Source organism: Aptenodytes forsteri, unplaced genomic scaffold (genome assembly GCF_000699145.1).
Source record: "Aptenodytes forsteri isolate BGI_AS27 unplaced genomic scaffold, ASM69914v1 Scaffold273, whole genome shotgun sequence".
Lineage (NCBI taxonomy): Eukaryota > Metazoa > Chordata > Aves > Sphenisciformes > Spheniscidae > Aptenodytes > Aptenodytes forsteri.
This window is the reverse complement of record NW_008795041.1, coordinates 1,879,704-1,893,071: the sequence shown is the minus strand read 5'-3', so window position 1 is coordinate 1,893,071 and position 13,368 is coordinate 1,879,704. Positions and strand designations below refer to the sequence as shown.

At 42.5% G+C, this 13,368-nt stretch overlaps 1 protein-coding gene across 1 annotated transcript in view; it reads right to left on the bottom strand.

Moving 5' to 3' along the window:
• Positions 1 to 2,643, bottom strand: part of PPEF1 (protein phosphatase with EF-hand domain 1) — a 31,616-nt gene extending 28,973 nt beyond the window's left edge. Inside the window, exon 1 of the mRNA XM_009276931.2 lies at positions 2,597 to 2,643. Within this exon, the coding sequence (XP_009275206.1) occupies positions 2,597 to 2,639 (43 nt within the window). The 5' untranslated portion in view covers positions 2,640 to 2,643. The remainder of the gene's footprint in view (positions 1 to 2,596) is intronic.
• Positions 2,644 to 13,368: the final 10,725 nt, after the last annotated feature.

Genomic DNA, 13,368 nt, shown 5'->3' with positions numbered 1-13,368 from the left:
ATGCTTCTGACCTTGGGAGAACAAGTCAAAGCAGCTGCAGGGCAACTCTATCGAAGGTATGAGGACCAAAGGAATACACTGATCTTATCTCCTGATGCTTCCAAGAACTAGAGCTCATTTCTGAGCAGATGAACAGACAATCAGGAGAAGCATGGAAACAAACTGAGACGTTCTCCTGAATTCCAGAGTTTGACACAATCACCACTGCACAGTACTGCAAATTCATGAAAAAAAAAAAAAAGAGGAAACTAAAACCATCACTAATGTCTTAACACAAATATGCTTATATTTTATTACAGTTGCCAAAATGAACAGTTGATACTGAAAAACAAAACAAGAAATAACAACCAACAATCCATACTAATGCTTTTTATTCCCCTGCAAAACAGCAAAGAAAAGCTCTCTATTAGAAGGACAACAGTTTACACTAGTCAATTATTTTAGCTGATCACAAATACCAGGGATTTTGAGACTAGGGTGAGTGGCATCCCCTGAGTGAGAATGATTTTTTTCTTAAACTGACAGTTATGCAGGTAAAGAAAAACCTCCGTGGAAAAGTGAGTCTATTAATAAATGCATAGCATTATGGAAGCTTTTTTATAAAAATGCTTACAGGTGCCATAATAGCATGTTGCTTGCTTATTTTACCATTAATAAGTATACGGTATAGTTGAAGTGGTAAAGTTTTCTAGTCCAAACAAGGCCCAAATCAGTAAAGACTCTCATCCTACAGATATCACATCTGCCCTAGAAAAATCCTCCTGCCTGAAGGAAATGTAATCCGTATATGACTAAGAGCATCCTTCGTACCCTACATAAACTCTGAGCTCTCTCTTATTTTCTGTTCTTTCTGGAATTCCCCACCACCACAGACCTGAAAGCCTGACACATCACAGCAAGGCTGTCATCAGCTTTTCTGTTTAGAAGAGTACCTAAGGGGCAAAGCACAGCCACCAGCACAGAAACTGATTTCCAGCATCAGAACCATTAAACTTTCCATTAAAGCCCCCCTGGGTTTCTTAATGGTCCTGAGCACTTAACACGGCACAGTTCCACTGGTATCACATAAGGCAGATTATATATCGACCACTATGGTTAATGTTGCAAATCTAACAGAGTATTTCCTGTCATTTTTTTTTAATTGTACTTGTTACAGCACTGTTATTCTCAGGACTGAATCGGAACGTGATTTTCACACTAGGCTAAACTGCATCTGTAAAAGAAGTTGTTATCAGTTGCAGAAGGTCTCTACGCCAGCAAGTACCTGTTAAATTCATGTTATTATTAGAGGGATGTACAGCCTCAGGCCGCAGATAGAATGACGGTTCAGCATCATTTAACTACTGCTGAAGTGCAGAAAGAATACCATCCAGCAACTGGAGAGGACAAAACACTGTCAAATGAGCACACAAAATTATAAGCCAGCTTTGGGGTAGCAAAGCCTGGCTCCACACCAATGTGTATTGATGGTTGTAGAGTGAGAAAGAGTACAGCTCCTCATGCCCGCTCCAACCTTTTGCACCCTCAGAAATATTCCCAACTAACTCGACTCCGAGGCCTTGCAAGGCACATATACGCAGAGCATGCAAACCCAAACAGGAAGGACTGTTTCCCAGTTACAGGTAGGTCTGGGGCTCCAGATGTTTCCATTCTACTTCTACTGCTGTGATACAGCACTGATGCTGCTGTGACTGCCAAGTAGTGTACACAAAGCTGAGGGCTACCCTTAGACCAGTCAGCTTGGATCCCTGTAGCCATGACTAAGTGCTCCTGCTTCTCAGTCACCAGTTTCCTGTGACTTGTGTCCCGGCTTGGTAGCCAAAAAGCCTTCCTTTTCAACCATGGCTGTTCAGCATAATTATCTCCTAAGACTACGCACAGTGCCACATAACACAGCTCTCAGCAGACTTGTAAATTGTGCTTTAATGACAAACCTTGAAAGAGAACACAAAGGGTCTGAACAAAGGTCTGAGCCAATCCTAGAACCCACCTGCCTGTGCAAAGCCTGGTGTGTTCATACCAGGGTGTGGTATGATTAAAAGCAGGGGGGTGATACATTAGGGTTTTTAATTGAACATTTAACCAGGTACTGTGAAGACTTTCAACTGACAGTCTCAGTGACTATCAGGGAGAATTTCAGGCCAGGCACTTGGTATGGCAGATTCTGACAGTCATTGTAATAGCAGTGCTTTATTACACTTGTTTCATAATCAGGGTCACTCAGCAGCAGGGAAATTGGGGCAGTTTGCCCAGGAATCCTGTGTTGTGAAAGGCCATAAAAGGTCCCCCTCAATACCTTACCCCATATGCTTTGCCAGTGACAGAGCAAGCATAGACATCTGAAATTTAGCTTCTGTCCCAGATGCTGTGAATCTTTTCCAACCCAACCTGTAGATGTTAGAGGTGGTCTACAGTTGCCTTCTGACCTCAGCCAGCATCTAAAAGCTATGCACTTTTAAAAAAAAGATAACTAGAAAATAGTTTTCTCTGAACAAGTATTTTGACAACAGGACTGAGGGGAAACATTACCTTGCAATTCTCTTCTGGTGTCACAGAGAGAACAACCACCGACCCTGAAGACAAAGGCAGCACTCACCTTTTTCTGACCTTCTGTCAGCTACAGAACTGCTGCACCCCATGGTTCCAGTGATGCTGCCCATCAGTTTTAATTGCTGCTGATATGAAGCATGTTTTTCCCAGCTGTTAGTGTTACACACATTTCCTGTGTTTTTCCTTCAGTGATGAGGATTCTCCCCCTCTGGGCTCCTGGGCTCTTCCTAGCACTCCTAACAGGGAGAGGATTGGGAGGGAGGGAAAGGAAAAAAAAAAGTGCTTGACAACACAGAATGTAAAGTACCTACAGCTCATAACAAATTACTGTACAGCATGTCCTACACAAACTGGACCTGATGAACCATACTAGGTTTCTTTTTCACATCTGATCACTATCAGCTTGCATTCAAGACAGATGATCTCAGTAATTAATACAGTTTACTCCTTACATGTTAGCTGAAAGTTAATGTGCACCAGTGATTTCTTAATCTGAAGTATAGCTATTTAAAGCCTTACTACTAGGGACAAAGGACTACAGAGGCATATTACTCTTCATTCTTGTGATATGAAAATTGGAACTGCAGAATTTTAAGGACTTTAAATTACATCTGATACTACTGCTAAAAAAACCCCAAACCTCAGCCCTCCTAACACTCTATTGGTTTGAAAAGGTGCCCTACCACCCCATTTATCACTTTATCCCTCAGTGACACCACCACCAAATTTACAAGGAGAGACAGTGCCATAGCAAATTGCTTCATTATCTGATTTCAATTAAATAAAACATCCAATTTTCTGTTGCATTTCTACTGAAACATTCTAAATAAAACATTTGGTTTTGTTAAATAAATGAACAAAGTAGTGTGGCCTTTTGCATTTTTCTCCTGGCACTTGCTCAGCTCTTCACTAACTGGTATCATTCACTAATGCAATACACTTCCTAATCAACAAGTTCAAATGAACACAATTCCCCTGAGATACAAAATGGGTTAATTTCTAAGTAACAAGAAAGTCACTGATGCTCTTAGAGAGACTGAACTTTGTTTTAGATAAAGATTTCTTACATGATCACACTGACCCCTCTCTCTCCCTGTCTCCAAGGATACATGTTTCTCTCTAGCATGTCTGATTATTGCAGTTGTTGTTTTGTTTCATTGATATTCATTTTCTTTTAACTTGAGTTTTAAAACAAAGAAGAAATTAATCAGCATAAAATGAATTTACTTTACTAGCAGAAGTAAAAATAACAGGAGGATAAGAGAGAGGAAAACATAAATGCTAACTAGCCTATTTTCAATTTCAATAGTTAGAATACATTTATTGTTGTGGGACTATTTACAGTTTTAATATATTTATTATTATATATTATATTAATATCACACAACTGTTTATAGTTGTGGGACTGTTTTCAGGGTCCCACAACACAAAGGTATCCTACACTTGAGCTGGGTCTGCCACCTTCTGAGTCAGTATTTATTTCAGGAAGGAAGGATTTTAGGGATTTTTCCCCCACAATGGACTGCTTTTCTTCCTTCTGAAGGAGCTATCATGAAATTAAAAAAAGTGCCGTTACATTAATTTTAAGCCAATCAATGGCTTTGACAGCATCAAATACAGCACTGATACTGCTAATAGCTCAAATTTGTTTTCTCTCCAAACAATTCATAGAATCATAGAATATCTCAAGTTGGAAGGGACTCATAAGGATCATCGAGTCCAACTCCCTGCTCCTCGCAGGACTACCTAAAACTAAACCATTTGACTAAGAGCGTCCTCCAGGCGCTCCTTGAACTCTGACTGGCTTGGTGCTGTGACCACTTCCCTGGGGAGCCTGTTCCAGTGACCGACCACCCTCTCAGTGAAGAACCTTTTCCTAATGTCCAGTCTGAACTTCCCCTGATGTAGCTTCATTCCATTTCCTCGTGTTCTGGTCACCAGAGAGAGATCAGCACTTCCCCCTCCGCTGCTCCCCTTGAGGAAGTTGTAGACTGTGATAAGGCCACCCCTCAGCCTTCTCTTCTCCAAGCTGAACAAATGAAGTGACCTAGCCACTCCTCATAAGTCTTGCCCTTGAAACCTTTCACCATCTGAATACCATCTCCTCACTTGCCCTCTTAGGAGAATCTCAAGTCTTCGTTAGTCCATCTCAAACCAGCCAGCCATGACTTGAATTGTGATCTGAAGACTAGAACCAAGAGCAAAATAGAGCTTACGATCTAAGTCCTATTGCAGCAAGACCATTTTCATTAAAGGGCAGGTCCGCGTGTGCCCAGTAACCAGCAACGGGAGCCCCAAACAGAACCATCACGCCTCTCAGGACTCCACCCAAGCCATAGCAAACAATGGGCTGAGCCAAGAAAAGGGGATCTGAATCACTATCGCACCCTACTTTCAACGACTTAAGCTTTTCTCCCAGTCATCCCCACTCTTCCCTCCACCTACCTCTACATTCATGGACTTCTAGCACCTCCTTGAGCAGAGAAATAAAAAAGATAGAGATGTAGGAACAGAAATTTTATGGTGATAGCAGTAAATGAAGCCTGAAACATACACTCAAAGTTTGGAGGAAAACTTGCAGAACTACGTCCTATCATTAAACCTCTTAAAAAGGCCAAATCTGGCCAAAGAGCTAGTCCAGGGGAATAATCATCCCCTTCAGTCCCAAATGTCTGCATCCTAAAGCAGACATGGCGAACATTCAAACTACTACCCTATTTCCTGATGGAAATATTTCCTATGTCCTATTTCCTGTTGGCTCCTCAGGCGGCTACAGAGCCACCCTGACTGCCAACCTGCATGTCTAAACTCCAGAGCAGCCACACCTATTGAAGACTCCAGCAAGCAGGCTCTCCACGCAGGCCCAGCAAATTCACTTTCTGCCCTTCTGGTCTGACTAAAGAATCATGAACAATGGGAACAAGCCACTGTGGAAAGAGCCAGTGCCTCCCCCAGGCCAGGGCTCTTCATTGCTCCTAACTGAGCTGCTCCAAAGGAGGAAATCCCTCCCCTCCCGCCCCCCAGGCATGTTGGTTCAAGCCAACTCCTGCTCCGTGCCAAACCCTGCCTTCCTGGGCAAAGGCGTAGAAAAATACCAGGCAAAGGCCATGAAGGCCTTCCATGGGGAAGAAGGTTGAAAAACAAACATTTAAAACATTAGAGTCGTTTCTGTGAGCTATTTACTGTGCAGTGTAGCAATGTCTGGTGAAGAATCATTTGCCATTACAAAATTGCCCCAAATGTTGGCTGATGAAATGGAAAGCTGGGCTTTTGCCAAGGTATTGGAAAAGGCTTCAGAGATACAAGGTAGCTGGATGAGAATTTGAGACATAATGCTCTGTTAGCATTCTGGATACTGTTACCACTGATCTACCCTTAAGAGAGAATGTGTCGTGTTCACTAAAAAGCAGGCAATAACTCAATTTCTACAAGCCGGTGATCTGTCCCGGCTTGTAGACAATAACACCAAGAAATTGCTACATTTCTCTCAGTTCAGCAAAAAGGCAATTTTGCGATGGACAGGCACTGAATACACAGCCCATCCACTGAAGCAAAATAAAATGTCATTCCAACCACGCCAACAGACATGCACCAAGCTAAGCCAGAGTGGCACACGCTGCTCTTTTTCTGGATAGGAGTCACTGAAGGTTACACTGCAGCAAGTGCTCAGAAATTTGGGGTTCAGAACCTAAGCTGTTGAGAGTGATTTACAGAGATCAGCACCATTTGATCCGGATGTAATAGGTACTGCCCAAAATCAATCATGCCTTCAGTTTGTCAGTCACATAAAGACCAGGCTCCCTCAAGAATAATGGAAATCTTGTAAAGATTTATAGCTGACTTTTAATGAAATCAGGCTGCGGGTCCTTTGGGCAGAGAGCCATCTTTCCAAGCATACCTTATCTTTTAAAATGAGATGAGCTGTGCAACTGGCAGACAAGTGTAAGCTAGGTCAAGCCTGAGGATATGGAAGCCATATGAATAAGAACCACTAGGCTTTAACTTCTTATTCTTGCTTCGTTCCATTTGTTTCTTACCTTTGATAAACAAAGAATGAAAGGTTCCTCCCTTTATTTTTGTTGGTATGGGATTTCCACAATTATGCTATTTCCCCCACAAGTTGTTTCAACGGCTATTTCTAGCAACGTGCCTCCTTTCCCTACTTGACCCTTTCTCAACTATATTTGTGAACAGGTAGTTATGATCTCCTCCCATAACATGTCTTAGAAGGTACATGTGGTTGGACAGGTGATGAGATAGGGACAGTTTTCTCCATAAAGATCAGATGGATGGATGGGTGGATGCTTCCAATAACAGGGGCTTTCCTTTGATGTCTTCTTGCTATCAATTTTTTAATTTTCTGTGACTCGCAGACTTCCTTTAGAGTTGTTTTCCTTTGGAAATGAGGACTGCAGAGGACTGAGAAACAGATGCTATAACATGAGTTTATGATGGATTTGCTTCTGTGCGTTGCTGAGGGAATGAAGCAGGAAAGAGCAAAATACCCTAGAGAAGAGCCCCCAGACACTAAATCACAAAACCCAGGTTAGCACCTGCAGAGGGACAACTCTTCAAAACCGTCTTGTTGCCAGAGCTCGGATTGTCAAGGATGGGAATCTAGAGATGAGTCAAAGATTTCATTAGCTATAAGGCCCACCCTGCAGAAAATGGCATGAAGCAGCCACAGTCAACTAACAGAGTGAAAAAGAACCCGGCTATGGCACACAAGAGCTGTAATTTTGACACCAACGCTGAATTTGGTCTGCCAAGGGGCTGATATGCGAACATCAAACATAGGCAAAGCAGTATGTGTTTAGGTCTCTGTTATTTTACATCCATGGGACAAACTGACATGTCTATTAAGTGACTTTCAGTGATTATATATATGTGAAAGAAAGAAATGAGAAAGCCTTTTTGTTTACAGGTAATTTCTTCAGCCTGCTCAGAGGAGCAAGGCTAAGCTCAATATAGAACTGATGGAATCATTTCCAGCAATGGCCGTGTTAATAGATCTCAGTGTTTGGGCCAGGAATCAATAGGGAATGGATGTAGTAAGATACCACAAAGCCAGCAAAGCCTGAAAGAGAATAGGATGAAGACAGACCAGCTCATTAAGGTGGACTCATATTCCTGAGCCCAAAAATGCACTGCAGAAAGAAATAAAAGCAAGAGCTGCAAAGGTGTGAACATGCAGAGATTGTTCAAGGAATCATTGAGTTCAGGAACTCCATGCAAGTCCAAAGAGAATCTGTAGAAAAATTATGGAAGAAAGCCAGTTCGTGTTACTTACAATCAACACAGGATACATTTACAAAAAAAATTTGCACTTTTTTGTGCAGAAATTAAACAAACACAGCAAGCAGCCTCATTTTGTGTGCAGCAAGACTTTGGGGATAATGTTTTTAAAAAAGAGGAGGAGTAGCAAATACAAGTGCACAAATGGGGTGCAGATCACCTTGAAGTATAAGCAAAGCCATCATATCACTTTCCAGAAGTGTTAAACGCCTCTAGGAGGAGATTCCTTTAGGACTCAAGGAAAAAACTAAAAATCCTGAAGCAAAGTTAGTTCTAGTAAACTGGACCCAGCCGGAGCGTAAAAGTCAACAACAGTTGTAGCTTATTATCCTGGAGGAAAAGGAAAATCTGAATCACACACCATCCTGCAGTTAATGAGCGAGGTCTTAATGACATCCCATTTAATTCTCCTTACTTGAAGGGGGAAAGTAGTGTTGAAATCTGAGCCAGTTTAAAAATTAAATTCATGCTTCAGCTGAAATTCATATTGGTTTTAGTAAAGTTTAAGTTAAGCATCAGAACAAGGTTCAAAATTATCATCATAAAAATACTTTTTCCTAAAACAAAAAGTAGATGAAATACAGTAGTCTCAAAACTATTCGATCTCATCTGTACTCAGAAGTTCTGGATAACTGATCCAGTCCAGGTCAAACTTTATAGCTTGAAGCACACTGATTTTTCTCAGGGTAAAATCATAAATAGTCCCACATACATCTGTCATTCCCTACACAGACTTAGGATGAAGTCAATTTGCTCTTTAAAAGTGAGCTTATATATATATATACACACACACCCCACCCAAAGATATTACCTGTTTTTTCTTTCTGCTTCAGCAATACTGAGTTTTTTTCCACAAGAGTACCTTTAGAAGATTCTTTTTTTAAGAGAAAGCAGCCCCTTTTTGGAAGCAGAACTGCACAACGAGGGGTGCAGCTCTGCAGAACAGGTGCTCCAATTCTCTCTGGAGCTCTGGAGCTGCAATGCACTTGCTCTCCACCTATTTATACAGCTTCCTGAGAGGAAATTTCTTGAGCACTGCTCTTCAGAAATAGTCACGGGAAAATGTTGTTTTCATCATCCAGCCTGATGTGAAAGCTCATGGCTGCAGCCCTCTAGATCCGCTGTACGCGTGCTGTTGAAAAGCTCTTTTGTCACCATGCCTCCTGAATCTCAGGCAGAGAAAGGGATGGGCTGAAGTTATCTGCTTCGCATCTGAAGTCACATGATCTCTTTCAAGAGGAATGGCCTTTCTGCTGTGTCGAGGCAATGATTTGCATTTTAGCAGATCTAGCACACCGGAAAAAAACGTAAGGGCTGTCCAGGTATTTGGTTATCTGATGTGACTGGCATGGTTATGAAAGCCCTCAAGGAAAAAAATACTGAATTTACCATGAGGCATTGCATCTGCATGCTAACGATATAGGTGTTTTCCAAAACACTCAGTCATACCCACATAAGTATGAAGCACTCAAATCTTGCGCTCAGAAGCACTGCACTAACGCCTGTACATTTCATTTCTTCATGTGCATGCACATGTTCTCCCCATAAACATGTGACTGGAATTCAGTGGACTCAGTTCATGTTTCAGCTCGTCTGCTCCTCATTCGACTACTGGAAAGGGATCGGACAATCTGAGAACGCTGCAGCGTTGCTCCCCTGTGTGGTCAGGAAGCCGTGGTGCTGCATGCTTTGAAAAGAAACCCTGACCCCTGGCAGGAGGGTCTGCACCTCTGACCTAGCTCCTCGCTGTGCTGACCACAGGCTCTCAGTCACTGCACAGGTGCCCAGGGAAGGGCAGAGCCGTCACGCCCAAGGCAATTTGTTACTGCCCACTGCTAGCACAACAGCCCCTGAGGTATCTGCTGCTTCTGGCATGGGGCAGTATATCAATAGCATGGGGACACTGCGATTTTGAACACACACATACAACACCAAACCACTCAAAAATATCAGGTGTCAGTAGAAGTACGATATTGTAGTATCACCAGTATAGTCTTGGGCCCAGCCCTCAGCATCACTCATCCTATACACCACCTTTACCCCCAGTCTGTCCTTCCACCCCTCTCTGAAAGCTGGGGAGGGGCTGCTTGCTGCTGTGCAAAGTGATGGAACAGAGCACAGCAGCCACTTCTGTGGGCTCAGCATGGGGGGCTGTGGGTCCAAAGAGGACCACAGGTTATAAAGCATGCCATGGTGGGAGGAAGCTCCACATGGATGGGCACAAGATGGGGATCACTGCGCCCCTTGCTCTGCAGCCTCTCCATGTGATGGAGTCCCATCAGGACTGGATAGGGAGCAAAAGATTTCTGAGAACAGACAGAAAGCAAGATCTTCACCTTCCTGCCCCTGCCCCAAACGTCTAATAATACTGTAACATGGTATTTTCAGGCAATTTTTTGCCATCAGTCTGGTGACAGTTCTAAAGACATCAACCACCACCGTGAAGGACAAGAGCGATCAAATCATCTTTTGGAACAGACAGACAACTGCCCTTACTGTGAGAGAATGGATACCTTTATTAATGTGCAAAAGATATTTAAAGCACCAAACCAGCAAAGTAGAAGGCACTGTGTGAATGCAGTGGTTTGACTGACTGAGCTAGTCCTTTGAGGTTCTGGAGTCCCAGACACAAGCTTCCACTTTCAAAGCTGTTCCTCTCCTGTGAGACGAGACAGTAAATGGCATACATACCAGGTGCGATAATTCTGCATGACCCAGAAGAGTTTTGATGTTTGTTTTTCTGGCAGGATGCACTCTCCCTGATCAGAGTTACAGTAGCTAATAATTTATGTATGATCACACTGTTCTGCCAAAATGCATGCAAGCAAAAATACATCATAACCTCTTTCCACTGTGCTCTGGGGATACACATTATTTATGAAACATTTACTGTACCTGATAAATTCATCTATATTGGCATTTACCAAGATCTCTGCATAATGAGAGGCTATAAGGTTTGTTCCAACGGCCAACAAATCCATCAGAAACATTTCATCCAAGATCAATGGGAAAGGGATCAAACCCTTAGCTATTAGGGTCTGTAAGGATATAAAGCCTCCACTGCATGTTTTCTTTTGTTATTCATGGACGTTGTTTGTCCTCTGTCTCAGTGGTCTGATGTGACCAAGCAATCTGATAAAGAGTCAGTCTTGCTGCACTGAGACACCTCTCCAGTTATCTACGGGGATCACAGTAACATGCAACTTGAGGAAACACAAATGTGCTTTCCAAATTAACCTTTCACGTTCAAGTCAAAGGACATAGGCTGTACCAAACAAGACCATTCTCCTTTCTACATAGGGCAAAGGCAACACACCAGTCCCACCAACAAGGTCACAGATACTACTGCTTTTTTGTTCAGCAGTCATGTACCACACACACACTTAAGATGCTGAAAAGGGTTTTAGCAAGCATCAACAGCTGCAACAGAAAGTAGGCCAAAAATTTCTGACAATATGTTGTTGAGCAGTCTAGCATGACAAGAAAAAACCCAGTTATGTTGCTAGCGCAGAAATCGGGACATCCCTTTACAAGCAGCCTTTCTTGACGTAATAGCACATATTCTGTTTTCCATATACTTCGGAAACATTAACCTCCTGAGCAAGCCTCCATGCAGGCATTCCACATACATAATTCAAATTCTGCTCCAGGCCTATTTCTCAGAAGCACCCACTACAAAGTGATGTAACCCATATTTTTCAGAAAGTCTGAAGATAATCATAGTCAAAGTGAATGTGCCCTGGCCGTGGTTCCCCTCCTCTTACCCTCCTCCCCTCCTCTTACCCTACCAAGCTCAAAGAAGTATTTTTATGTGACCCAACAAAGTATTTTAATGTACTAGCCAGGGGACAAGTCCCTGCCTGAGAAACCTGGATGTCTAGTCACAAGCAGAGAGAATAAAAAGAACAGAAGAAATGAAGAGAGAAATAAATGTCCAGAACAATTTTAAACTTTGTCTCAGTCAGCGAGATGACAGAAATCTGTTCTCACAGATTTCTATCAGGAGTAGGTTAATTTGGGTGAACAGGAAAAGAAATCTCCTCCTCCCCCAACAATTCTGGGTGAGATGATGAACAAAAGACATCAAAACTAGCATCCTTCGCAAAAAGAACACAAAATCAGAAATATGAAAGAAAGGCAGCTGTAGGGCCTCCAAACTCCTGAAGGCCAAGAAACTAGACCAGAACACTATGAAAGCATCAGGATACCTTCTGAAAAATGAGAGCAAATTTTTTAAAAAAGGAAAATTTCCCAAATTATCAGCTGAGTGCAGATTATTCTGGGAAGCAATGACTAATGACCTAATTTGCACAACTCTACCTCCCTCACAAGTTAGCTTCAGCCTCCACTTAGAGAGCCTGTAGAGATGATAGCCATCTACAGCACTCAGGTTTTGCCAAATCTTAGTAAAGCAACATGAGGAAAAAGAAGTGGGCACAAGAACTGCTTAATGACAGCTTGATCTGCATTTTGTTGGTCTGGTGAACCACAAGCTGCGCAGACAGTGCAAAACCTACATCCTGAAGCCTCAAGCCTACCAGACTGTCTCTTCCCAAAAGGCGCTTCTGGGTTAAATCAGGCTCTCCAGGTCAGGAGGGTACACAGATTTGACTCACATACTAATGATCAGTATGTTTTAAAATTTTTTATTGTTTTTTAAAGACTGGGAACTGCCTACTACTAAGTGCAGCCATCACATACATGGTAGGGGGTCAGCAAAGTCCATGGAAATAATTTTCTTCACCTCTATTTTCATCTTATCCTTATGAAAATGCTTCTAATGACAAAAGGACAAAATTTTCAACCTTGTCAATCACCTGCTGCTTCAGCAAAGTATTATTAATTTCAAGAGTCAAGGTAACTATGACATTTAGCTACAAACAATACACTGTTTTGCTTACAGGCACCACATGCTTCTGAAAATTAACAATCTTTTATAGTCCAAATAATAGTTTCTGTTCGTAACTTTTAACCACAGTCCTGTAAACACTGTACAGGTGCCTTAATTTGTACTTCTACAAAGCACTCCCTTTGGGACGTGGGGATTTAGTACAGTTGAGGACTGAGGTAATGTGAATAGTGCAAACCCCCAGGTAAAACATAATAGGCGAAACAACGCAATTATTGTGTGGTGTAACAGATGACAAAAAAGTCCCTGAATGAATACCTGATGCAGAAGGGCACAGAACTGCTCAGGAACAGCTGTGCTGCTCTGTACCCTCACAAAGAGCCATCTTCTGCAGCAGATACACAATGAATCTACAACCTAAGTAATCTTGGATATTGCTGGATGGAGGCGGGGGGTGGGAGGATAGCATGAGCAGCTCGATCAGCTTCCCTTTAGCAAAGACACACCTACGAACACTTAGGCTTTCTCGTGCTACATCCACATGTAACAAAACTTTTTTTTTTTTCCTTCCCCGAAAATCCAGTTGCAAGGAGTATCACGCACAACGCCGCCAGGCCGAGCTTCGCAGCAACAAACGCCGCGGCCTGGGGCCCGGGGGTGAGGCGGTGAGAGCG